Consider the following 25545-nt stretch of genomic DNA (forward strand, 5'->3'; position numbering starts at 1 on the left):
GAATATATAACATCCACACACACAAGACACATCCACTCATCTTGACTTCCACCATGGCGGGTCAATTCCAGCACTATGAATCCCCATTCTAAGTTTTCAGTTCCTTTTCTCCCTCATCAAGGTCTAGCTCTTTGAACACCTGTTTTCCCTTCATAAAACTCACATCACATCCTCTTTCCTTTCCTCTCCTCCCAGCAACCCTCTATTTAAAGCTGATGGAATTCTTGTTGTTGTCATTGTATATTGTGCAAAGTAAGAAACAGCACGCAAGTTGCCTTAATTATATCACATAATTTATTCCACTTTAAATGGTCCACAGGTTTATGACACATCATTTGGATTTCATTAAACTTAGCAGTTGATATCCCTTGAGAAATACTTAAATGACAAGTGCAGCACAGATAGAGACTTTAATCACTAGAGAGGTAACAGTGCAACAGTGGGAAGCCCCTCACTCACACACACTCATACGTACACACACACACTTACAGCACCACACTAGCCACAATACAGTGTGAGCCAGGTCCTATCTTTTTCCTCCGCCAGGCAAACATTTTCCTTAGCTCCCCTCTAAAGCTATCATGTAGCCAGGCATAAAGAAAGGCATTAGTGCAAGCAGACATCATTGCAAACCAGTGACAAAGGAGCTGGATCAGGTTAAAATATCGCTTGTCTATGAGTTTAATGTCTATGTCTTTGATCACATTAAAGGTGTGCAAAGGCAGCCAACAAATTCCAAAGGCAGCTACTACCAGGACCAGCAGGCGGAAGGTTTTCCTCTTTCTGGCTCTGTCACACTCAGCTTGGCTCTGGGTGACATTGCCAGGGACGACTCGGTTCTTCAGCTTGACTGAGATCCTCAGGTAGGACACAGAGATGATGGCAAAGGGCAGCACGTAGGTGAGGATGAGAGTGCTGTAGGCATATGCCAACCGATCCCTCTTCCTATTGAACCAAAACTCTTCACAGATAGAGAAGTCAAGTTCTGGGAATTCCGCATGGTAGGTGTGGACCAAGGCTGGGGCAGCAAGCAGGCAACTCAGGAGCCAGATAGCTGCCAGGATGTAGGCACAGACGGGTATGGTGAGCCTCCTCTGAAGCGGATGAAGCATGGCATGATATCTGTCCACAGCAATGACGGTCAGGGTGAACACAGAGACAAACACGGTGACCGGCTGCATCAGGAACACAAAGTAGCACATGAAATGTCCATAGATCCAGCCTCTGGGCTCAAAGGCATATGCCAGGGTCAGGGGGATGCAGGTGGCACACATGAGCATGTCAGAGAACGCCAGGTTGCCCACAAGAAAGTTGGTGACATTGTGCATCTTTCTGGTCTTGCAGATGACATAGATCAGGAGGTAATTCCCAATGATGCCGACAAAAACCACAAGGGAGTAGCAAGGGATGATGAGAGGCTTGAAAAACTGGACAAGCTGGAGACCCAGGAAAAGATTAGTGGTGTTGCCTTGGATTGCAGACAGCAAACGCTGAGAGGTCAGATTCTCTGGATTCATTATCTTTCTCTTTCACAATTGTGTTGCCAGTTGAGTTAATCTGAGCGTGTGCGCACACGTTTGTTTACTTGTTGGTCACCCCGGATGCAGAATAGACTGTGTCTTGGCTACCCCATAGAGAATGTATACTCATCTGCAAGAGAAAAGACTGGCAGTGAGCCTCAACAGATGGCATTTATTTACAGGTATTCTCTCATTTGTTCCATGTTAACACAATAACTTCACAAGCATACCAGTTGGTAGTTAATTATTGCAGCAAATGCTATACTCACAGTTGTGGTCTCCAGAGGTCAATTGATTTGAGGGGCTTGCCGTTTAGTATCTTCTGCTTCTGAATTCTTTTCCTTCATAGTCCATGACCAGCTATGATTGTGTGACCCTGTGCGTGTGTGTGACAGAGAGAAAGAGACAGAGAAGACAGAGAGAGAGACAGAAGCAAGCTGTGCTTTATGCAGAATAAAGCAGAGATCAGTAGCAGCTTTCACTACCCATCTTGAGGGGTTTGTGTGGAAAAATAAGTCTCTATTGGCTATTGGTAGCATTACGTTTCTTGCATGCCTTCATTAAACCAGCCATAGTTTGTGACTTTCTCATTTCTGGCCTTTCTTCCTTGTCCTCCAGCATCTCTCTGCACCATGTCACAAAACACTAGACCTGTTGTGAGCCGCCCCAAGGCTTCGGCAAATGGGGCGGCATAGAAGTCTCCCTAAATAAATAAATAAATAAATAATAGACCTCCATCAATAAGGATGATAAAAATAGTTAAGTCCCAGGTCAGTGTGACAGCACTGAAAAAGCCTCCTTTGGCGCTGCTGACTTAAATGAAATGATACTAAAATGCTAAAGACCAAAAATGCTGATGCCACTAGAGGGACCCAGCTACATGACAGCTGAAAAATCTGCTTTGCCATCTGTGAATATTCTTGATTATGAATTATGAGTATGTGACAGTTTCTCTGCTTATTAGGCTGTAATATAAAACCTGGATTTTCTCATATGCATTGTTTGCATATTATCAATACATCTACAATGCTGAAGGGAATATGCAAAGTACAGTTTGAATCTGCTAGACTGACAATGCTCAAATTGCAGCGACATTTTTTCCTAAGATCTAATTGTTTCAGCGCAGATGTTTAGTTGCATTGTGTTCAGCAGTTTAGCATTTCCTTTGTCCCCTATATAGTACATTAGTACTTTACAATGTTCTTCTGCCTGTTGCTTGAATTCTATTATTTGAAAACGATTTCCATAAAATAGGTATTGGAAAACATTCTTGTTATTGCATTGCTGTTGAAATCTGGTTCTTCTCACTTAGCTTCTTCCAGTGTGTCAAAACAATTTCTATTCTCTTCCAAGACACCCCAAGTTACAGATTACATGGGTTTTCCCCCTCTTGTAGAAGAAGCACAGTAATTTTTTTTTTTTTTTGGTTTTTACTATGTGTAATTAATTACCATTATAATGGACTTCATAAACCTCAAAGGCATAATCAATACCAACTTCTCCTTCCATTTCAGCCTTCCCTAACATGATACTCTCCAACTGTTTGGACTACAACTCCCAGGATTCCTGGCCATTGGCTAGAATGCCTGGGGCTGATGCAAGTTGAAGTCAACAATATCTGGACAGAACCAAGCTGGAAAAGCTTGTCTTACACTAACAGACACAAACTGAATTACAGTACTTGAGATCACAGAACATGACTGATATTTTTAAAGCAATTAATGCAATGTAGCTAATTCCTTTCTTTTGCCGCCCTAATGCAACTGGTGCCATTGGAAAGAAAAGGCTAGTACAGGCTGGCTGGCTGAGCACAGTACTGTTTGTGTGTCTCGAAATGGGGCTCTCAGCAATGCCAGACATCAGTTTCACTGGTCCACTTACCCTTCCTTGCTTTCATTGGTTAACATTCAACTTATCCCTTATATTAGGACACTCCTGGATGGCCTACAATCTATTCATGAGAGGTACTAGGACTGTGCTCAGATGAGAATGTCCAGTCTTGGTGCAGTACAACACAGGATTATGTGAGCCTAAATGTTTATCAGACTCAGAAATTCAACAGAAAAAAGCAAAATGTAAGAATCATGTTTAATTTCCACTTGTGTTCCAAATGCCCCCATCATTCTGACTCCAAGCTGTGTGGGAAATGTTCAGACTGTCTCTCCCCCTCAGAACACTAATTAACTCTTCATGACATTATCTGGACCTCTGGCTGTGGGCCACCTACCAGTAAACGAGAGGATTTGGGCTTTAAGCTGATTTTAGTCCAATTGCCTTCAATTAGAATGAAGTGACTTAAATACAATATTCTGTAACTGGATTCTGGATTAGACTGCAAGTCATTTCTGTGATCACACCGGCATATTTTTGCCCCAGTGAACACAACCATGGATGGTGCTTCTGTTTTTAGCCTCCTTCACATGAAGTTTCTTGCTGTGATCCCATGTGTAAGAGGGGCTCTCACAACAGAACCTAAGTACCCAAGCCGCATGTGTGAACCATCGCTCTATCTGTTAAAAGCTTCTTATTGACTCTCTCCACAGTCTAACTCCCAATCAAGCCCTTGAATATTACCTAAACTTCTGATGAGAAAGGAAATGGGATTTTTAAAAACCCCTCGGGTTGCAGTCTTCATCATAAACAAGTTAATGAGCAAGTAGAAGAAATAGCAGCATTACTGCTGCTGTTATTGTTTTCCTGGAAATATAGCTTGTTGCAAACTCCTGAAGAGAGACCAAACTCCCCAAGAGAGTCTACTGCAATTTAACTGGATTGTTCTTGTCCCATGCATTGTAACCTGGACTTTGTTCACACAGCAATTCTTTGCAGTAAAGAGTTTATACTCTTTAGGATAGTGGAGAATAGGTAGCTGCTCTTTTGGCAGCTACTGAGTTGGATGCATGCAGCTGCCCAGGCTTTATTGTTTTAGATCCACTGACACTTTGCAAACCACCTTGCCTTGCAGGCTGTTAAGGCTGAGAAGTGTATTGTTCATCACATCAGCACTTTCACTTTTGCTTTACCCAAGGTTGAACATTTGGAGCATCAAGTTGTACATTTTGTTTTATTGTCATACCATGGCTAACTAATTTGCTTCAAGCTCCTCATGACTGGTGATCTTAAGGTGATGGCTGGGGATTTTGATAGTGCAAAATATCAGACAATGCTTTTATATAGTCATATGTTTTGGAAACACAGGATGCAAAACATGGTTTACTCATCTGAAAATGCCTTATATCTGCTTGTTTACACTAATGAAAAAGGAGTAACAGGCTCTGTAGTCAGTCAATTCCTGCTTCTCACTTGTGAGCCCTTCATATCAATCTTTCTGGCATCCAAAGTCCAGTGCAATCTTTCTGTATTTGTTCATGGCTTTATTTGTCAGCCTGCCTGGAGGAATAGGCTTGAAGGCTTATTTTTACAAAAAGCTATTATGCATTGGGCAGTCACATCCTTTAGCTCTGCTACCCTGATATAATTTGAAGGTTTTCTTTGCTGTTAGGAAAATTTTAAAGCCCTTGGGACTAGAATCTGTGTTATTCATCAGGATTCAAATATTTAATTTTCGAAAGTGAAGATACACTGTCTGGTATTCTCTTTTTCATACAGTACTTGATAACTGTGCTTTGAACTTTTCATGAAGAATGTCAGATGGTGTTTGTTAAAGCCAGGATCAACCGGTGGCTTGAATATAATGTTTCCTGCAGGATTTAGAAATGAAGAAGCATGATGTCAGGACTAGCTATCCCATAAAGGTTCTAACTTTATTGATGACTTATAAGGGCCTGCAGCAGAGAATATTGTAACTGTTCTTAGCTTTGATCCCTAGTGCAGATGTAACACCTTAATCTGAGGTGATGGATGCTTAGTCAATCTCCAGCAAGTAAAGGGCATGCTCATCCTTGTTCTGATCCCAGGATTAAAATTAAGAGCTAATCCTGGATCTTCACAGTCACACATATCTCAAAGGAGTTCTGCCCATGTCACCCTGTGAGCACATCAGCATTGGATGGGTGGCTTGTATTATTCTTTATTTTTTATTTATTTTTTATTTATTTATTTTATTGTTATTTTTATTTATTATTTTTTCCTCCTTTGACCTACTTTATAATTTTACCCTGCTTTAATCAGTGCTTTGAGTCATCCCTGGCCATGTCGACGTTTATATATCCTGGGGAACACACGGGCGCTGCTATTGACGTGGTCACGGGCAATGATCGTTACAACAATAGGGGCTTAACGTGTCCACGTAGAAGAAGGATGGACAGATGGCTGACACCTATCCCTCCTTCTGGTCTTGTCCCCAACCAGAGGGCGCCAGGTAGTCTTGTCAACCACCCCTCGGACCTGACGGTGCTGCTGCTCAATGCCAGGTCGGTCAATAATAAATCTTCCCTCATCCATGACTTGATTGTGGATGAGGGGGCCGACCTGGCTTGCATAACGGAGACCTGGGCGGGAGAGGGAGGGGATGTTGCCCTCTCCCAATTGTGCCCGCCCGGGTATTTGGTTCAACACTGTTCACGCCCAGAAGGGAGGGGAGGGGGAGTCGCGTTGGTTTACAGAGCCTCCATCTCTCTCATGGGTCTTCCGGTCCCTTCGAGACCAGGGCTGGAGTGCCTCTACTTGGTGTTGGGCGAACGAGACAGATTGGGGATTCTATTAGTGTACCGTGCACCCTTCTGCCCAGCAGTCTCCCTATCTGAGCTGACAGAGACCGTCTCGGACCTGGTGTTGAGGACCCCCAGGATGTTGGTCCTGGAGGACTTCAATCTCCATGCCGAGTCTGGACTGACCGGGGCAGCTCAGGAATTCATGGCCTCCATGACGGCCATGGGCCTGTCTCAACACGTCATCGGCCCGACCCGTGAACGTGGACACACTCTGGACCTGGTATTCATGACGGGGCAGGAAGAGGATGACCTGAGGGTGAGGAACTTATGTTTGACTCCCCTGTCATGGTCAGATCATCTCCTGGTGAGGTTTGTGCTCGAGAGTGGCCTCCCCCTCTATAAGAGTGCGGACCCGATTGTATGGGCCCGCCCCCGGAGCCAGATGGATCCGGATGGATTCCTGAAGGCCCTGGGGGAGTTTCCGGCGGACAAGACTGGTGCTCCTGTCGAGGCTCTGGTCGAACTGTGGAACGGAGAGATGACCAGGGCTGTGGACACGATCGCTCCCAAGTGCCCTCTCCCACCGGGCAGAGTCCGCTCTTCCCCTTGGTATACACCTGAATTGCGGGCGATGAAGCGGGTTGGGAGACGACTAGAGCGTAGGTGGAGGAAATCACGGGATGAATCTGACCGAACACACTTGAGAGCCCACTATCGGGCCTATGCTGTGGCGGTGAAGGCGGCGAAAAAGAAGTTTTTTTCCGCTTCCATTGCCTCCTCACAATGCCGTCCGGCGGAGCTCTTTCGAGTGGTGCAAGGCCTGGTTCGACCGGGTCCTAAGGAAGATCCGATGCCACCCTCAAAGGCCCGCTGTGACGACTTTGCCAGACATTTCAGGGAGAAAATCGCTCAGATTCGTCACGAGCTGGACTCCACTAATGAATCAGAGGTCTCTGGGGAGACGCCAATGCTACCGTCTGGTCCAAAATTATTGGAGGAATTTCAATTATTGCGGCCCGATGATGTGGACAAGGTGCTTGGTCAAGTACATCCCACCACTTGCCTATTGGATCCTTGCCCGTCTGGGTTAATAAATAACTCCAAGCACGGGATTGGGACCTGGATCTTGGAAGTGGTTAACGCTTCTCTGAGGGAGGGTTGAGTGCCTGCCCCTTTAAAGGAGGCGGTAATACGACCGGTCCTGAAGAAAGCGTCACTGGATCCAGAGATGGCCACTAACTATAGACCTGTGGCCAACATCCCGTTTCTGGGCAAGGTGTTGGAGCGAGTGGTGGCGGGACAACTCCAAGCACTCTTGGATGAAACTGATTATCTGGATCCTTTTCAGTCCGGCTTCAGATTCGGGTACAGTACTGAATCTGCCTTGGTCGCCCTGTACGATGACCTGTGCAGGGAGAAGGACAGGGGGAGTGCATCCCTGTTGGTTCTTCTGGACCTCTCGGCGGCTTTCGATACCATCGACCAGGGTATCCTTCTGGATAGGCTTGCGGGATTGGGGGTTGGAGGCACTGTTTTGCAGTGGTTCCGCTCCTATCTCGACGGTCGATTCCAGAAGGTAGTGCTGGGGGACCATGTCTCTACGTCATGGCAGCTATGCCATGGAGTACCACAGGGGTCCATTCTATCCCCTCTGCTATTTAACATCTATATTAAACTGCTGGGAGAGGTCATCAGGAGGTGTGGGCTGCGGAATCATCAATATGCTGATGATACCCAGCTCTACCTCTTGTTTTCCACTAATCCAGGTGAGGCAGTGGCTGTGCTGAACCGGTGCTTGGCCGAGGTAAGGGAATGGATGAGGGCCAATAAACTGAAACTCAACCCGAACAAGATGGAGGTCCTGTTGGTTGGCGGATCGGGTTTCGGAGAGGGTGGATTTGACCTGGTCCTGAATGGTGCAACACTCCCTCTTAGGGACAAGGTCCGCAGCTTAGGAGTTCTCCTCGACCCGGAGCTTTCTTTGGAAGCTCAGGTGACAGCGGTGGCGAGGAACGCCTTCCTTCAGCTTCGGCTGATTAATCAGCTGCGCCCCTACCTGGAGTACGACTGCCTGGCGACGGTGACACACGCGCTGGTGACTTCCCGCCTAGACTTCTGTAACGCGCTTTACGTGGGGCTTCCCCTGAAGACGGTCCGAACACTTCAATTGGTGCAAAATAGAGCTGCCAGGTTGCTGACGGGGACGGGGCGTTATGCTCACATGACTCCAGTCCTCCGTCAACTTCACTGGCTTCCCATTGAAGCCCGGGCCCAATTCAAGGTGTTGATTATGACCAATAAAGCCCTAAACGGCTTGGGTCCTGGCTACCTGAACGAGCGCTTACGTCCGTATATGCCCGACCGCCCTTTGAGATCTGCGGGAGAGTCCCTTCTCCGGGAACCCTCCATGAAAGAAATTAGGAGAGTAAGTACTCGGAGAAGGGCTTTCTCTGTGGTGGCGCCCAACCTATGGAATTCACTCCCCAAAGAGGTCCGCCTGGCACCATCGTTACTGGTTTTTCGGTGCCAGGTAAAGACCTTTTTATTTAAACATCATTTTAATTGTTAAAACATATGATCTGGCCAGGACAACTTCTTCTTCCTTCTCTTTTCTCCTCCTATATTTTTATTTACTTATTTTATACTGATAATTTTAATTTTACATTTATAACTCAGTGTATTTTTTGTATTTTTGTATTTAATGGTAATTTATTATGTTCTATTGTATTTCAATGTATTTTATTGTGTTGTAAGCCGCCCCGAGGTTTCGGCAAGGGGCGGCATAGAAATGTTATAATAATAATAATAATAATAATAATAATAATAATAATAATAATAATTCTCAAAGGGGTAGCTGTTCCCAAGCCTCACAACACTGAAAGGCCTATGGAGACCTCACACGAATGCCTCAGGGTGCTCATCAGTTCCCTTTCTATGCCCTCCCTGCTTTTACCCTCACTGACTCTGCCGTTATATGTGACTGCTCAAGGCTTAGGTCCATTTTTCCATGTGCCAAAACCAGCATCTAACTGGTCTCAGTACAGAACTGCAAAACAATATTGCCATCCCTGTCTGTGCCTAAGCCCACAAAGACAAACTTGGTGGACCGTCTGCCCAAGTCATTTTTGCCCCCCTGAATTGACAGATTATGAAATGGAATATGACTCTTTAAGAGCAGGACAAAAGCAGGAAGCAGCCAACTGCCAAGCCAGTCAACCCTGGCCACCATATTGATGTCAAGTTACATCATAAAGCTTAAATATAGCCCGGATGTGCAACCAGATCCATTGTTTATTTGCTATAGGCCTACACCCACTGGTCAGTCAGTGGTTCCCCCCACACCCCACTCCAAAGACTGCTTTGTTCACTCTAGTGGATGATTTACAACTCTGAATTGATAGGGGAAGTGTGTCCCTGTTGGTTCTGTTGAATCTCTCAGTGACTTTCAATACTAGCGACCAGAGTATCTTCTGTATCGTCTGAGGGAGCTGGGAATTAGAGGCACTGCTTTGCAGTGGTTCTGTTCCAACCTCTTGTGGCAGTTCCAGGTGGTGATGCTTGGGCACTGTTGTTCCTCCAAGCAGGAGCTGACTTGTGGAGTCCCACAGGGCTCCATTAACAACTTCATGAAGTCACTGGGTGACAGAATCTAGAGGAGTGGCACTGAGTGTGATGACATCCAACTCTACTTCCCCTTACCATCATGAGACAGCATCTCCTCTTTGAATGACTGCTTGAGGCTGGTAATGAACTGTATGAGGAACTGGAGTTAAATCCAGACAAAATGAAGGTGCTTGCTGTTAAGGGTCCAAATCCAGGATTAGATGTGTGTCAACCAGTCCCACTCCTCCTGAAAGTCCATGTTTGCAGTTTAGGGTTGCTACTTGACCCAGCCCATCAGATGGCAGTTCAGACAGAAGCCCTGAACAAGAGTGTCTGTTATCAGCTTTGGCTGATTTGCCAACTGTGTCCCTTCCTGGAGAAGAATGACCTGAAAACAGTAGAGCACATGCTGGTAACTTCTAGGTTTGATTTCTGCAATGCGCTCTACATAGGGCTACCCTTTGCCTACTCCAAAAACTGCAACAAGCACAACATATGGCATCCAGGCTGGTCTCTGGAACATCACAGAGAGATCACATATCACCAATTTAAAGTCTTTGCACTGGCTCCCAATACATTTCTGGATACAGTACAAGGTGTTGGAAATTACCTTTAAAATTCTTCATGGCCGGCCCATCAGATGGTTCCAAAATACCTTCAGGAGCACCTTTGCCCATACATTCTGCCTTACCAGCTAAGGTCCTCTGGAGATAATCTTCTGAAGTTTGCTTCTGTAAGATTAATAGCAACTACCCAGAGGAATTTCTCAGTGGTTGCCGCTAAGTGGAATGATCTACCAGGAGAGATGCACCTGATATCCCAAGTTCCCACCTATAAGAGGGAGTTAAAGACATATCTCTTCTGACATGCCTTCCCAGATTAGTTCTCAGATCAGTTTTATTTAATATGCCATTTTTCGTCTAATTTTAATCATTGGTTTTAATTTCATATTAACTGCCCAAAGAACTACACACACACACACACACACACACACACACACACACACACACACACTATATATATATATATATATAGTTATATATATATATATATAGTTATATATAGTTATATATATGTATATATAGATACATCTCAAAAATAATGCTTTTTTTTCTTTTTAACTGTTTTGTAACCAGTCAAGCTCTAATAAAAGGACTGTGATTCTAGACTTTCATCTAAGTCTGCGGGAGATGAACAGAGGGAGGGAGAGGCATGTTCACATCATTGGGGTGGAAAAAATAACTATATATATAGTTCTTTGGGCAGTTGTTTCTTAAATTTCCATCAGAAGGGAGGTAAGAAGAGATATTAATAAACATTTGTGTATATCATAAGTGTATACTGGAAGGAATACCCCATGAATGTGCTGATCTGTGTATACAATGTTGTTTATGAACTGGAAGGAAGGCTAGCCACGGTGCCCACTCCAAGTTACTGAAAATTAGGCTGGCAGAAGTGACGCCTGAGGTTCCCAGTGTAATTTCAGAAAGTACTGCAGCAACACCTACGGTCTACCTGTGTATGGCAGCCATTCATACATTCGTTGGCATTTCAATCACCTTCCATTATCTTTCACCTTCCACTTTCTTCAACTTGTTTTCCAGGAAGGGCAAAAGCATCTGCAGATGGTGTTTTGCCAGAAATGAGGAACACTGGGCCATTCCATGTATTTTTTGTTTGGTTTGATATATACATGGGTGTGAGAGTGAGTAAGTGTGTATGTGTGAATGCACATGGCCCAAACTCTAGCTCCCTTGTATGCTCATTCCCTTGCCTAGTGATCCATCCTACATGCCCTTTTTATTATATAATGCAAATTTGAAACAATGCATTCATCAGACAAAACTGGACTTTATGTGATTGCTAAGAGCTATATTGGCTGTTTATTTTTTTAAATGTAGCTAGTAGTGTTTGCTCTGTGGATTTAAAAAGAAATAGATTAAAAGGAAGAAAATGTGCCTTGTTTGTTTCAGGTGCCAAGAGGAGGTGTAGCTCTCACACTTTACAGTCTGCTCTGATAGATTCACCCCATTCTGAGGAAGTGGCAGAGGGGCAGAGAGGGGCAGATGACCTGGCAGTTTCAGGGTTACCTACTGAAGGTTCGCAGGCAGCCATGAGAACCAGTCTGCCTTGGAAGAGGAGGGGGACACTTCAGAGCTGGAGGCAAAGGCGATGCAGGGGGGGGTTCTGGACCCTGTCAGGAGATGGAAGGCACACTGAGCAGATGAGCAGCAGGAGTCGCCCTGCAGGTGAAGTCAGAAGCTTTCTGAAAGGGAGGAAAGGAGGGCTGTGTCAGCGTGGAGTCACTCCTCACATGGACAGATGCTTCTTCCACATCTCAAAAATAATGCTTTTTTTTTTCTTTGCAACTGTTTTGTAACCAGTCAAGCTCTAATAAAAGGACTGCGATTCTAGACTTTCATCTAAGCCTGCTGGAGATGAACAGAGGGAGGGAGAGGCATGTTCACATCATTGGGGTGGAAAAAATAACCAAAGTTCCAAAGAACCTTGAGTTTCAGTGGCTCCCCCTTGCCATCCCAGCACCCACCAGTCCATCCTTTTAGTTCAGCAGCATCACAAGCTCCTGTCTTGAAGAGGGTTTAGACCAGGGGTCCTCAAACTATGGCCCACGGGCGGCATCCAGCCCGCCATGCCCCTTTATCCAGTCCGCCCCGGGGTTTTGCACTAGCCACATGCACATGTGCACGCAGCTTGCTCACACAGAGATCCTGCTGGACTCACTCGGAGAAAACAATCTCCACACAAGCAAGCCGCTGCCTCACCCCACAGCCCCCCCACCTCTGTTCGCTGCACATGCGCCCCACACCCTCACTGGCCCCCAGCCCCCACCCCCGCCGACACAGCCTTGGGAGCCTGCGCCCACTGCCAGCACCTTTCAATTGTCCCCTTGTTGAAAAAGTTTGAGGACCCCTGGTTTAGACTGATGACGAGAGTACATGCAATGTAATAATTCAGGAACAGATAATTTGATAAGCAGTGTAGCAGCCACAGAAGTGGTGTGTGTGTGTGTGTGTGTGTGAATGATGGGTAGATTTGTTGATCTGACTCCTTGTATCTTTATGAGTCACACCTCTGCCCTGGTAAGCAATCCTGCGTAAAGCTAGCATAGAGAATGTTTCATAATATGCTCATTTGATCTAAAACATTTATTCCTTTTCTGTATTTGAACTTTGCAGAACACTAAACACAGAAATCCTTTAACTCTGGAAACTCACTTTTATCTAGTAGTTCTGCTTCTGCACTAAGACTATTCGCAATCATACATGCATGACACCTTAGAAAAGTCTTTCCTCACTTGGTGTCCCTCAGGTGTCTTGGACAACAATTCCCATTGTCTCCAGTCAGCATGACCAGTGAGGGTTAAGAGACTTGTATTCCAACAAATCTGGCACTCTAAAAGTGCCTATCAATCACAAGAGGAACATCACCAGTGCTGAACAGTTCTTGCCTTGCCGTACATAGTAACCCAGAAAACAGAGAGAGAGATGTGTTCCTTTATCTCTATTGTAAGGATAGGAAAAGGGGTGAAAGTGGCGCAGCGGTTTAAACTGCTGTGCTGCTGGGCTGGTTAATCAAAAGGTTGCCAGTTCAAATCTGCACAACAGGGTGAGTTCCCATTGCTCTGTCCCAGCTCCTGCCAACCTTGCAGCTCAAAGGATGCAAATGCAAGTAGATAAAAAGGTACCACTTCAGTGGGAAGGTAACAGCATTCCCTGCACTTCAGTGTTTAGTCATGCTGGCCACAAGACCATGGAGACTGTCTGCGGACAAACGCTGGCTCCCTTGGCTAGGAAACGGAGATGAGCACCGCCCCCTAGAGTCAGGCATGACTGGACTTAACGTCAAGGGGAAACCTTTACCTTTAAGGATAGGAAAGTGTATCTTCCTATCAAGGGTGTGGCATTGGTCTTGTGGTGAACAATGAAATTAGATAGCATAAACGCCTCTGGCGTGGTACACCTTTATTCCCTCCCCCTTCTAAGGTTATGACCCCTTTCCAACGCGAGTTCAATTTCCAGGACTTGTTATTCTAAAAGCTATGAGTGGTCAACAATTATTTTCCCTCATCTCTGTTCCGGTGACTCTCTGGGAATTAGACTGGTCATTGATGCTGCTTGTATCACTGATATTTTGTTTTGAACATCTTTTTGTTAATGTTCATATGTTAAGACACTGTTTAATTTCGGCCACCTGCTTCAGTAAGATGATACCATTTGTATCAGCTCTTTGTCACCATTGTTTTACTTCACATTTCTAAAGAAGCAAACATCATGTGTTTTCCAAGATAATGTGATTAAACCTGCCTTGTTTGGGGTTTTCATTCATCCATCAGTAGAACACATATTTGTCTCCAAATCCATATGAAGTTTCCAAATTTAAGGAATGAAATTCTGTGTTGAACCAGGGTATTACAGCACATTAAATAAAATATAAAACAAAGATGTCATGTTTTACATCTAACGGTTGGATTGAGATTTACATACTTAAAATGGGGCTGGTGGAAGTTAACATCCCTTTTCCCTCCCACCAGAGCATCTTTCTACTCTCTGACAATGCTACCCACAAGGCTCAGAGGACCCTCCTGAATTGGGTTAGCTGTAGTGCATAAGAGATCCCTGAAATTAGAGTGAAACCTCCTTCCATGAAAGAATACCATCCCTCAAGGAAAGGGTGATCCTAGATCTAACCCTAGAATTAGAGACTTTCTTCACCAACCATGTTTTGTACATTCAGTTCATTTTCCTCCCCATGTTCTAATCAGTCAAATTAATTGTGTGCTGCAACTGATTATATTAATAATTATGGATGGAACTTACTCTGCCATAGGCATTTTCTCCTGATATAGTTCATTGTTGAATATAGCAATTCACAATATTGGCATTTTTAAAAAATAGGAATGGCCTTGAACAAAAGAATGGTAAAGTTTCCACCAAGGACTTAGTTTGGCTTTCATACCAGACTTTCAAGTGTAACGACACACATATGGGTACTTGACTTTTACATTTCAATTTGTATTCACCTCTTAGCATGTTTTCAGTCCATTACAGGAGATGGTTTTCTCAGGAGACTGCATTAGAGATAAAATGTTGTTCATCTCCTGGGCAGTTTATATATTTTTAGATAGTCTGATCTTTTACTACCAATTCATAAATATATGGATTATATTGCTTCACCATACAATGCTTTCAAAGACACACAAACTGCCTCCATTAAAAAGGATTCCAAGGAATGAGGGATGATCAAGATAAAGATTTAGGAATGTTGTTATATATCACATTATTATTGAGTGTATTGTTAAACTGGAAAAAATATATGTTTTTTAAAATCATTATGCAGCACTTGAATGGCAACTAATCTGTGCTTTACAACAGTATGAATCCAGCCCATTTTTACTATTAATTCATTATTCTTACAGCTTGACACTTGCTGATACTTGAACATGTTTTTGCTTTGAGGAATGTTCCTGTAAATCTGTTATAATTTGTTTGAAGGGAAAATGTTGGCTTCACTGAAGTGAGTTGATTGATTTGAGAGTTTTAAAATACCTTGACGAATTAATACAAAGTCAATTTCCAGGAGGGTAGCGGTGTTGATGGAAAACCAAAGAACTCCATGGAACATTCTACACATGTAGAAAACTCTACACATTTATTATGGCATAAGATTTCATGGACTAGAACCCCCTTTATCAGATACAGGAAGTGTTATCCTTTATTGGCTGATGAGAACAGGGAATAGAGGAAATTGCAGAACATACAAACTGTGGCCAATTACGTCAAATCTTAAATGTGTGTAAAATAAGCACAGTGCCCATTCACAAAAAAGAATTGATGATAACAGAGACATCCTTGCATTGCTAAGTTAATTCACATATTGCATCATATTTTACCACCATATTATGATATAGCTTAAAGACATGACAATGTATTCACACCTAAAGTTTAATTACATAACATGAAGCATCCCAAAAGACTCATACAGTACAGAGCACAAAGAATATATATATTCAATAAGCTAGCTCCATGGTGCCACTCCAACTATTATAGTTTTTGCTGTATAGATTTGATCAGAGACAGAATTCAGCACTTTGCATCTCCAGGCAATCACAAAAAATAGCAGGAAAAATTTCAGAAACCTGTGGAAGTCTATGGAACTGGCAATAATACATAGCTTAAAATGAAGATATTTTACAGGGATCTGCAGGTACAGGGTATCTTACTGAGTAGGACTCTGTAGCTAGAATTCATTATAGACTGGGCATTTTGTCTGCAGAGTTCTAAAAATGTAGATCAGATAATAAGCACATTCACCTTCCCTTTTTAAGTGTTCTGCTATATTATGCAAGAAGTAAAATTCTTACATCTACACTAATAATGAAAAGGAATATCTACAGAATGCTTTCTAAAATCTCCATTTCTATGTTTTCCTCTTCCATTTCTTCTGAAGCATCCATTTGCAAAATATGCTATGAATTTCTTTTTCCACAGAAGCATGGTTTGGACTAGCATAATGCAGATAAGATTTGTAGATCCAAAACATTTCTTACCCTGACTTGAAAAGCTCTGGGTAGACCAATATCTGTCTATCAGACCAGAAGCTGGAGAGGTGATCAGATAACAACAGTTACGGTCACACTTTGCCCAGAAGGAACTACTTTCCTATTCCAGACAAGTATTTTTTTAAGCTCTTCCCTAAAGCTGTCATGCAGCCAAGCATATATGAAAGGGTTATAACATGCTGAGCTCATAGCAAACCAGTGGCAAACCAGCTGGACCAGACTGAAATAATAAGAATCAATAGCACTGATGTTAATGTCCCGAATAAGGTTGAAGATGTGAAGGGGAAGCCAGCATACCCCAAAGACTACGACCACCATGACCAGCAGGCAGAACGTCTTCTTCCTTCTTGCTCTGTCCCAGTCAGCCTGGTTCTGGGTGACCGTCCCTGGCATCACCCTGTTCTTTAGCTTCAGAGAGATCTTGATGTAGGATATCAGGATGGCCAGCAGAGGGAAGAGGTAGGTGATGACCAGCAGGCAAAAGGCATAGGTTTGTCTCTGGTGCTCTTGTTCCCCCCAGAACTCCTCACAGAGGGTGACTCCCTGCTGATCCAGCTCCACGTAATAAGTGTGCGCCATCGCTGGCAGTGCCAAGCAGCAGGAGAGAATCCAGATGAAGAGGACCATGTAGGCAGTTAGCTGGAAGGAGATGCGGCGGCGCAGCGGGTGCATAATGACAATGTACCGGTCGACAGCGATGGTGGCCAAGGTGAAGATGGAGACATAGACAGTGACCGGCTGCATGAAGTAGACAAAATAGCACAGTGTGCTGCTGAAAATCCATCCGCGGGGCTCAAAAACATAGGCAAGTGTGAACGGGACACAGGTGGCACACATGGCCACATCAGAAAGGGCTAGGTTCCCAATTAGGAAGTTGGTGATGTTGTGCATCTTCTTGACGCGGAGGATGACATGAACCAGAAGGCAGTTCCCTACCATCCCAATAAGGACCACACCTGTGTACATCAGGATGATCAGCAGCTTTAGCCTTTGCACCAGCTGCAAACCCTGGAAAACCATTAATGTCCCATTCATGGCAGAATTGTGGGTGATGGGGCTGTAGTTAGTAGGCAAAGTGGCCAAATCTTCAAAAGACTCAGCCATTTTGGCCTCTAGGGTAATAAACCATTGATATCAGAGAGTTCTCTGGGCAAAGAACAGTAGTTCTTTTATATTGTTCTTTTATATTGTTCTTTTTGTATTTTATTTTATGTTGTGAGCCGCCCCGAGGCTTCGGCGAATGGGGCGGCATAGAAATGTTTTAATAAATAATAAATAAATAGTTATCATGGGTAGTTGAAGAGCTCTCTGTAGCTCAAATTACATTGAGCTCTGTAGCCCTTTTATCTGCAACCCAGACAGTGTGATTAATATTAGACATTTTCAGCATGATAAGAATGTATATAAATGCATTTTATTTTCAGATGTGATGATTGCCATTTGTTTTGCCAAAGCAAAGAGGAGCAGAAGAGGAAGGCACACTATTTAGGCTGCATAAGAGAAAAAGACAAAGAGAGTATAAAAATAATTGGTTTTAGAAAGGCAAAATGAGAAATCATAGCCTAGAAATGTACTCTTTTCTACTTTTAGAAAATGATTTCTGTGCACATTGATGGAGCAATCTGATGTCATAGCCACTAATCCATCCTAGGCCCTGCTGGATTCCTGGAATGTGGTTCATTTTTCTTCCCTCCTCCTGTTGCAGGCAAAACCGCTTGACCCCAACCTCCCTGCTAACATTCTGATCCAGAACAGAAGCCCCACGTTGCTTGTTTCTTACATTAAATTCCTGGATCCAAAGACAAGCCACATGCTTAACATCACATGTACTTTGGCCTTCAGATGTTTGGGGCCAAAACTTGGAAAGAGCCAAAGTTTACTCCTCAATACTCTGCAAGGAAGGCCAGGCCACACATACCTGGGAATGAATTCATGGAATATCTTAGGCTCAGGAAACAGGATCAGGGAAAGGGATAATGTCTGAAAGGGGCAATTTCAGAAAACTCACTCTGTTCGATGGAGTGATTGATTTGCTCTGTTGTCTGTCACTTTCTAGCTGAATAAAGATTGGCCTATTTGGAAGTTTATCAGTTTATATGCAAATTGGGCACTGAGGTCTTTGCCATTGCTGCGGTGGCACCCTTTGTAGCTACTGCTATTCAGTTCACTCACCCTGGCTCACTAATCTGAGGTCCCAAAAGACTGTGGCAGCTTGGAGTGCCTTTTACTTCAGCCGATTCATGAGCTACTGCCTGCCCTGGACAGGGATGATTCAGTCACAAGGGTACAGGTACCAGCAAGCCCAAGGCTGGACCTTGTAATGCACTCCTCATGGGGCTGCCCTTAAGGCTGGTCCAGAAGCTGGGATTAGTGCTGAATACAGCAAGTCAGCTGCAGTCAGGAGCTGCCCCTGTTCAGGATGTCACTCCTTTGCTTAGGGAACTGTCATGGCTGGCTATTCACCATCAGGACAAGTTGAGGTTTTTGGTAGTGTATGAAGACCTAGTCAATGTGGGACTAGGATACCTGAAGGAGTGCCTTCTCCCTTATCAAGCTTCCCAGTCACAGGGCTTGCTGCTGGTTCCTCATGGACCAATAGCGCAATCAGAGTCCACCCTGAGAAAAGCCTTCGGTGTGGTGACTCCTCTCTGAAACTCCCTGTTGCTGGAGATCAAGCAGGTGCCAAAGTTATATTGTTTCTGGTGTCACCTGAAAACATGTGTATTTCAGGAGACCTTCCTTGACCAACCACTCTTTTACTGATATTCTGTTCTATTATACTGTTTTCTTCTTTTTGTTTCTTAAAACTTTTCCCTGTGCTTTAAACTACTGTACCTGACTTTGATGGCTTCTAGCAGGTGGCACAGTGATTTAAACTGCTGTGCTGCTGGGCTGGTAGATCGAAAAGGTCGCTGATTCGAATCTGCACAATGGGGTGAGTTCTTCTTGCTCCGTCCCAGCTCCTGCCAACCTTGCAGTTCGAAAGCATGCAAATGCAAGTAGATAAAAAGGTACCACTTCGGTGGGCAGGTAACAGCATGCCATGCACTTCGGTGTTTAGTCATGCTGGCCACATGACCATGGAGACTGTCTGTGGACAAACGCTGGCTCCCTTGGCTAGGAAACGGAGATGAGCACTGCCCCCTAGAGTCAGGCATGAGTGGACTTAACGTCAAGGGGAAACCTTTACCTTTACCTTAGCAGATAAGTTGGTATATAAATGCTAACAATGAATAACAATTAATACATAAATCTGAAAGTTGGTGATAATAAATGTGTGGATTTCTAAAATTTCTGTACTTATGGAATCCATTCATGGAAATTCTTAATTATTGGAAGAGGGTGGTGAAGGCACCATAAATTTTGATTACCACCAGTATATGAAGAACCATAATACAAATAAGCTAATGACTGGTACTTTTCACTGTACTCATTTTAAAAAACCCCTCTTCATATTTAGGCAGTGAAAAGCCCTACATTTTCCAGCATAGCTCTCTGGGGAATGCTGGGTGTTGTATAACTGCTTTCTATGTAAGGACTGCACCCTTCATAACTTAGCAGAAGGGTTGCTAAGAAATTGAAACTGGCTGCAATCAGACATGTTTCTGATCTGCATGTGACTGATGGGAATGTCCCTGATATTTGGAAACTGGTGGCTGGGGGAGAATCTGAAATACTTGGCCAGAAATTATCAAGAAAGATAAGGGTACCATAAGGGACACTATGGATAGCTTTCCTCTCTTATCAGAAAGGATGGAGAAGGTCCTTTTCCAGTGGAATTGTATATGTTGGCTGCAGAGTTTGGACCCTACCAAAACAGTGCGGTTCTATGAGACCAGGAAACTTGGTCTTCAGTCACTGCATATTGATTCCCACCCCCATAGCATCCTCCTCTAAGCTATTCTTTGTACACCACACATTTTAGAGTCCACTTCTGGTCACCATATCTATATCTCTGTGTCCTCTGAAGTGTAATAAATGGCAATACCCTAGATTGAGATGTAAATAAATGCCTCTCAGAAACGCTGGTGGCTGTTTTACATGCATAAATGTAACCTCCACCCACTGAAGCATACGCATTTAAAATACAATTCAAGTATGAAAACTGTAAGGTGAAATGATGAAGCGAACTAACTCCTTTGTATTTAACAGCCAAACAAATACATCTCCCAGGGGGAAGGGAAATAGTGAACCACAGTGCTTGTAGGTGATTATTTAAGTTTCTTCCAGAGTAACTTAACACAGACAATAAAATCACTGGAAGAAAATGCAGATTACAAGAACAAAGGAAATAACTACATGTCTAGAGAAGATCAAGAACTAAAGTGGTACTTATTTATCAAATACATAAGCCTCTCTGCTCAAGAAGTGATAAAAGAGACTCCAGTGGCCATAAGGTAACAGCATCATACTTAACCATAATAAGCTTACATTTTTTATGGAAAAGCATTAATAATAAACAAACACCTATTAGTTAGCATCAGAAATGGGCTAAGTGGGATTCACAACATCCCCATTCTTTTTCCTACCTTTGCTCTGGAAAGCTGTTATTCTGTGAGAGGAAGAGACAATTCTGGATCTGATTTCATGGTCTTCCCAAGTCAATATGGTGTGTCTGCCTTGTAAAATCAGACAAACTGTTTGATGATCAGGAGTTTAAAGGGACAGAGATTGATTTTGCTGGCATGGCACACCCCTCTGCTTTCTCAGCTTAATTTACAAATGGAAGAGTTCATTGGCAGGAGTGCCTAGTCCTTTCCCCAAATTCAATGCCTATTGATTTTCATTTCTGATCTTATTTTATCTTTACTATAGCAAAACAAAACCCTTCTTTGCTTTAAAAAACTCCCTGCAAGCACAAAACTGCAGGATACCCTGCATATCTCCCCAAATGCATGAGTCTGTGTAATAAGAGACCTGCAAACAATATGAAATCATCAAAATAGCTGGCATATTCAACAAACTTGTTTAGTGAAACTGCTTTGAACGGTCGACCCACAGAGAAGATGGGTAACTTCATAAGGGCAGAATTGGGCATGACACTGTTGCCTGCAGGAGAGGAAAGCTCTTGACCTGTAAAATGCTAAGGCTACCATTTCAGCCGTGGATGCTCTCCATGGTGCTGAAACAACCAAGTAGGTGATTCCTAATATTCAGCACTTCCAAGAATAGCTAAGGTGCTGAATCATCAACTCATAGCTACCCTAGGGCAACATGGTTCAGTTAAGAGTTTGGAATACTTGGTATACTGTCATGGTATAAGCTATAGTGATTGAAGTCTTATAGCTTATCTTATAGCTATAAGATTGAAGTCTGGGCCCTCAACAGCTTATAGGTTATGACCTATAAAGCCCTCAACAGCTTGGGACCTGGGTATCTAAAGGAACGCTTGCGTCCATATATGCCCTCCCACCCCTTGAGATCAGCAACAGATACCCTTCTCTGGGAAACCTCTGTGAATGATATTAGGAGGGTGAGTACCCGGAGGAGGGCTTTCTCTGCAGTGGCGCCCCATCTATGGAATGCGCTCCCCAGAGAGGTCCGCCTGGCTCCGTCGTTATTTGTTTTTCGGCCCCAGGCTAAGACCTTTTTATTTAAAACTCATTTTAATTGTTAATTTACTTGTATTTAGAGGATCTTAAATCTTTTAAGCTGAGATGCACCAGGTTTTAATATTTTTACTGTTTAATTGTTATATTTATGTATTTTGTTTTTGTTGTGAGTCACTCCGAGGCTTTGTTGCAATGGGGGCAGCATAAAAATGTTATAAATAAATAAATAAATAAATAAATAGTTATAGAAATACCTGGGGATGTTGGTCCATCTCACTAGTCTCAGGGAATAAGCAAGAGTATCACGTTTTCTTAAACCATGCACATTGATCCAAACTGGTCAACAGGTGACACTTTGGAAAACAATTTCATTGGGTCTGTTATTGCTAGTGAATACAGGCATCTAAAGTTTCCTTAATGCAAAGAGGTCTTTCAAATAAAGGAAAAGAAAGTAGGCTAATCCCAACTTCGTATGAGTGGACCTTTGCTCAAGCAACTGGAATTTCCTCTCCTTTCAGCCCCTCCATTCTCCTGCATATACTACCAAGACTGTTCTGGAAAGCTCCCAGCAGTCTAGAGCAGGTACAGATGTACACAGAGGCTGCAGGCAGATGGAATACTGAATTCACAATTGAATGCCATTCTTCTGAAAGAAGGATAATGTTGACTACAAACCTGTTTTGTGTGTTCAAAATGTATATTAGTACAGAGTTGTAGCTTTCTTGCCAGAGTTCTGTGGGAGTAGAAAGATGCAAATACATGCTGTAAACACATATGTTACAAGCACAAATGGATTCTCCTAATTCTTGAACACCTGTAATCTGGTACAACTTTGTACTGAAGAAACAACATTCAAAGTTTATTTGGTTTGATAGTCCATAGGCCATTCACCACAATTTAAGAATGAGAAAAAAAATTTCTGGAGTTTTTCAAGTCACTTTGGTGGGCCAGAAAACCAAATCCAGTAACAGCTCTGCCAGACCAAGTTTTGTACGCAGCACATTGTAAGTTGCTTCAAGATTTACTGAAGATTGTGAGTGGAAAAGGACTTCATAATCAGCAACAGATCAGGATCACCTTCAAAGTCTAAATCAGTTGTTCTGTCTCCTAATCCAGAGTTATCCACCCTTATAATAAAACAACTGGGTTCTCACCAATTCCTGGTGAATTTATTTCCAAATGTTTTACCATTCTGCACTAATATTGCATGTCTTTGTTTTAAAGCCAAATTTTGTGTTAAAATCCATCTTCCTGTTGCACCAATTGCTTCCAAATCCCTACAAAAGATTTTCAGGGTAAGGGTTGCTATGCAGCATTGAGGTTTTCAGCAGCCATTTTGCAAGAAGCCTCTATTCTGTGACAGCTTTGGAACCTGTTACTCCTAGTATACCAAGTTTATACCTAGTATAAACTTCGGCACATTTTCGAGGTCAACAACCATCTTGTTAAAGAACTTTGCTAGTTGTCACAATTATAATTGTACGAGGAGTCCTCAGCACATCAGTTATGCATTTTGGTGGGGAGGGAGTCTCATTCCTCAACTGTACAGTTCAGGGAGAAAAGATGATTTCACCCATGCTTTGCAAGACATCTTCATTTCTCTATGAAGGTTAAGTTTCTAAAACAAATCTCCACCGAGTGTGTGCATCTATTGGCAATTGAACTTACATGCAGGTGGTGATGGGACTGTGCAATGAATACTGGGGCTGCCTGGTAGCAAATTCTCAGGTCAAGGTAAATGGCCATGGGCCTGGATCTGCCTTCAGCTGAGCAGAATGAATGCAAGGATGCAGCAAGTACTGCCTCTGTGCACATTGTCTGGATGTAAAGGGACCACCTCTGGATGTTAGTATGGGCTTCAGTTTAGGGGAAGAATTTGGGAACACTGATTCCCTGTACATGTTCAGGACCCTGGAAGTACCTTAGCCTGGGTAAACAATGAGAATGATCAGGTGGAACATCCTCAGTGCGACCGATCTGCATCTTATCTGAGTGTACTGGTGTTTTTTTGGGAGTGACACCCCCCTCTTTGAAATGGGATCCCCAGAGAGGTTTGCCTGACCCCTTCCTTATACTCCTTTCAGTACCAGGCAAAGATCTTTTTTATTTCACTGGTTTTTTAAATGGAATTTTAATATGCCTTTTATGAAATTTCATAAAAGGAGATATGCTTTTTATGAAATTATTAGTTCTGTTAAGATGAAGTAGAATGAACTTTTATTGTCTTATTGTTTTATTGTCATTTGATTTTTGTGTTTTTATATTGTTTTATATAGTTTTGTTATTGTAAACCACCCCTGCCCCCCCCCCCCCGAGCCATGTGGCTAATGGAGCAAGCTAGACTTCAAATAATTAATAGAATACAATAAATTTAAAAATAGCTGGGCATTAAGGCGAGGGTTAAACTTCCTCCCTTTGATAACTGTGCTGTGCTCTAGACATGTCTCCTGGGATGTGAAAAATGTCACCCTAGTTTGAAGACTCATCAAAATAGTCCATCCATTAAAGTGAAGGAGGTTACATTAGACTAACACTGGATGCAACCCAAGGACCTAGTTTATCCAGTTATACACGCATCATCGGAGAGACAAGATGTTCTTGGTTAATTCAGATATCCCCCTCTTACATTTTGTATCAGCTTCAATAGCCTTTGTCTTACTCATAAAAGCTTTCCATTTTCAATCAGTGTATTAGTACAGAATGTTAAAGATGGCATATTCTCTGCTCTTTAGGAATAGTTTAAAAACCTCTGTAAAACCATCCAAATATAATTTCAGCATCTACTTGCTTTAGCAGAGCAAACTGCAAGTGGGTGTGAGCTGGGTAACAGAGAGATGAACAAATGCTATAGAAACAGGGGTAAGAGTTACTTTGTTGTATCAGAGTAAATCCACAGTAATTCAATCAGTTTATACCTTTGCATGGATAGGAAGAGGCACACAATAGGAAAGATCACTTAGATTCCAGTAAAGCAGCTTCACACTTAGGTGAACAATGATGAAATGAATGTGTAAGATCCATGGTGCTTGTGAGCAGATTAGCAAGAGAAATTACTACACAAAATAGGCAGGACCCACTAACATATGTATATTGATTTTGAATTTGTAAATAATTTAATATTAATAAAAGCACTTCAGAAAATTAAGTTGGGATTTCAGGTCCTTTTGGATAAGTATTGTTACAGATGACAGGAAAAACTACCTACATACTTGATGCAAACTTTGTTGCTATTATATGTCACATTAATTATTTGACTCTCATATCTATAATACTCATGGACCAGAAGAGGAAAGCTTCTAAAAGAACATATACACTAATTTTGCTTTTCTATCCTAGTGAAGCCTAATATTTATGACTCATTTTGCATGAGATCTGATGCTATTTTTCTGATAGGTCTCTGTTCTGTGATGGCCCTGAAAAAAATGTATAGTTTTAGTATTTTAGAATATATACACCAAACCCCCCCCACAAAAAAACCCACTTTAATCTGCAGAAGAAAAATGCATCCATTTCAGGAATGCCAACCATTGATGCTTGTTATGAATATTTTGAAAAATAAGCATGGATTTTCACAGAAAAGAAAAGAAGTCTGGAATTGTAGATGGAATCTATTCAAAACAAGCATGAAAAGGAACTTTTAAAAATGATGACCAAAGTGAGTTTTGCTGATTTTCACA

The 25545-nt window shown here is 42.8% G+C and overlaps 2 protein-coding genes across 2 annotated transcripts; both read right to left on the reverse strand.

Annotated features, from left to right (window-relative positions):
- Positions 1–485: 485 nt before the first annotated feature.
- LOC123024150 (prolactin-releasing peptide receptor-like) lies at positions 486–3004 on the reverse strand. The gene is made up of 2 exons (XM_044431549.1): positions 2972–3004; positions 486–1526 (listed from the first exon to the last, which is right to left on the reverse strand). Exons 1-2 carry the CDS (start codon positions 3002–3004, stop codon positions 486–488), a joined length of 1074 nt encoding a protein of 357 aa, XP_044287484.1.
- A 13363-nt stretch (positions 3005–16367) lies between these two features.
- Positions 16368–17420, reverse strand: LOC123033706 (prolactin-releasing peptide receptor-like). The gene has a single exon (XM_044450447.1). The coding sequence runs from the start codon at positions 17418–17420 to the stop codon at positions 16368–16370; it is 1053 nt and encodes a 350-aa protein (XP_044306382.1).
- Positions 17421–25545: the final 8125 nt, after the last annotated feature.

Source organism: Varanus komodoensis, unplaced genomic scaffold (assembly GCF_004798865.1).
Source record: "Varanus komodoensis strain SLA01 unplaced genomic scaffold, ASM479886v1 scaffold1, whole genome shotgun sequence".
Taxonomy (NCBI): Eukaryota; Metazoa; Chordata; class Lepidosauria; order Squamata; family Varanidae; genus Varanus; species Varanus komodoensis.

What these genes read in the sequence shown, in the direction of transcription:
- LOC123024150 (XM_044431549.1), bottom strand. Translation starts at nt 3,004, where the DNA reads ATGCCTTTGAGGTTTATGAAGTCCATTATAATG. An exon ending in TTATGAAGTCCATTATAATG is followed by an intron (nt 1,527 to 2,971) that starts GTAATTAATTAC and finishes CAATTGTGAAAG; the next exon opens with AGAAAGATAATGAATCCAGA.
- LOC123033706 (XM_044450447.1), bottom strand. Translation starts at nt 17,420, where the DNA reads ATGGCTGAGTCTTTTGAAGATTTGGCCACTTTGCCTACTAACTACAGC.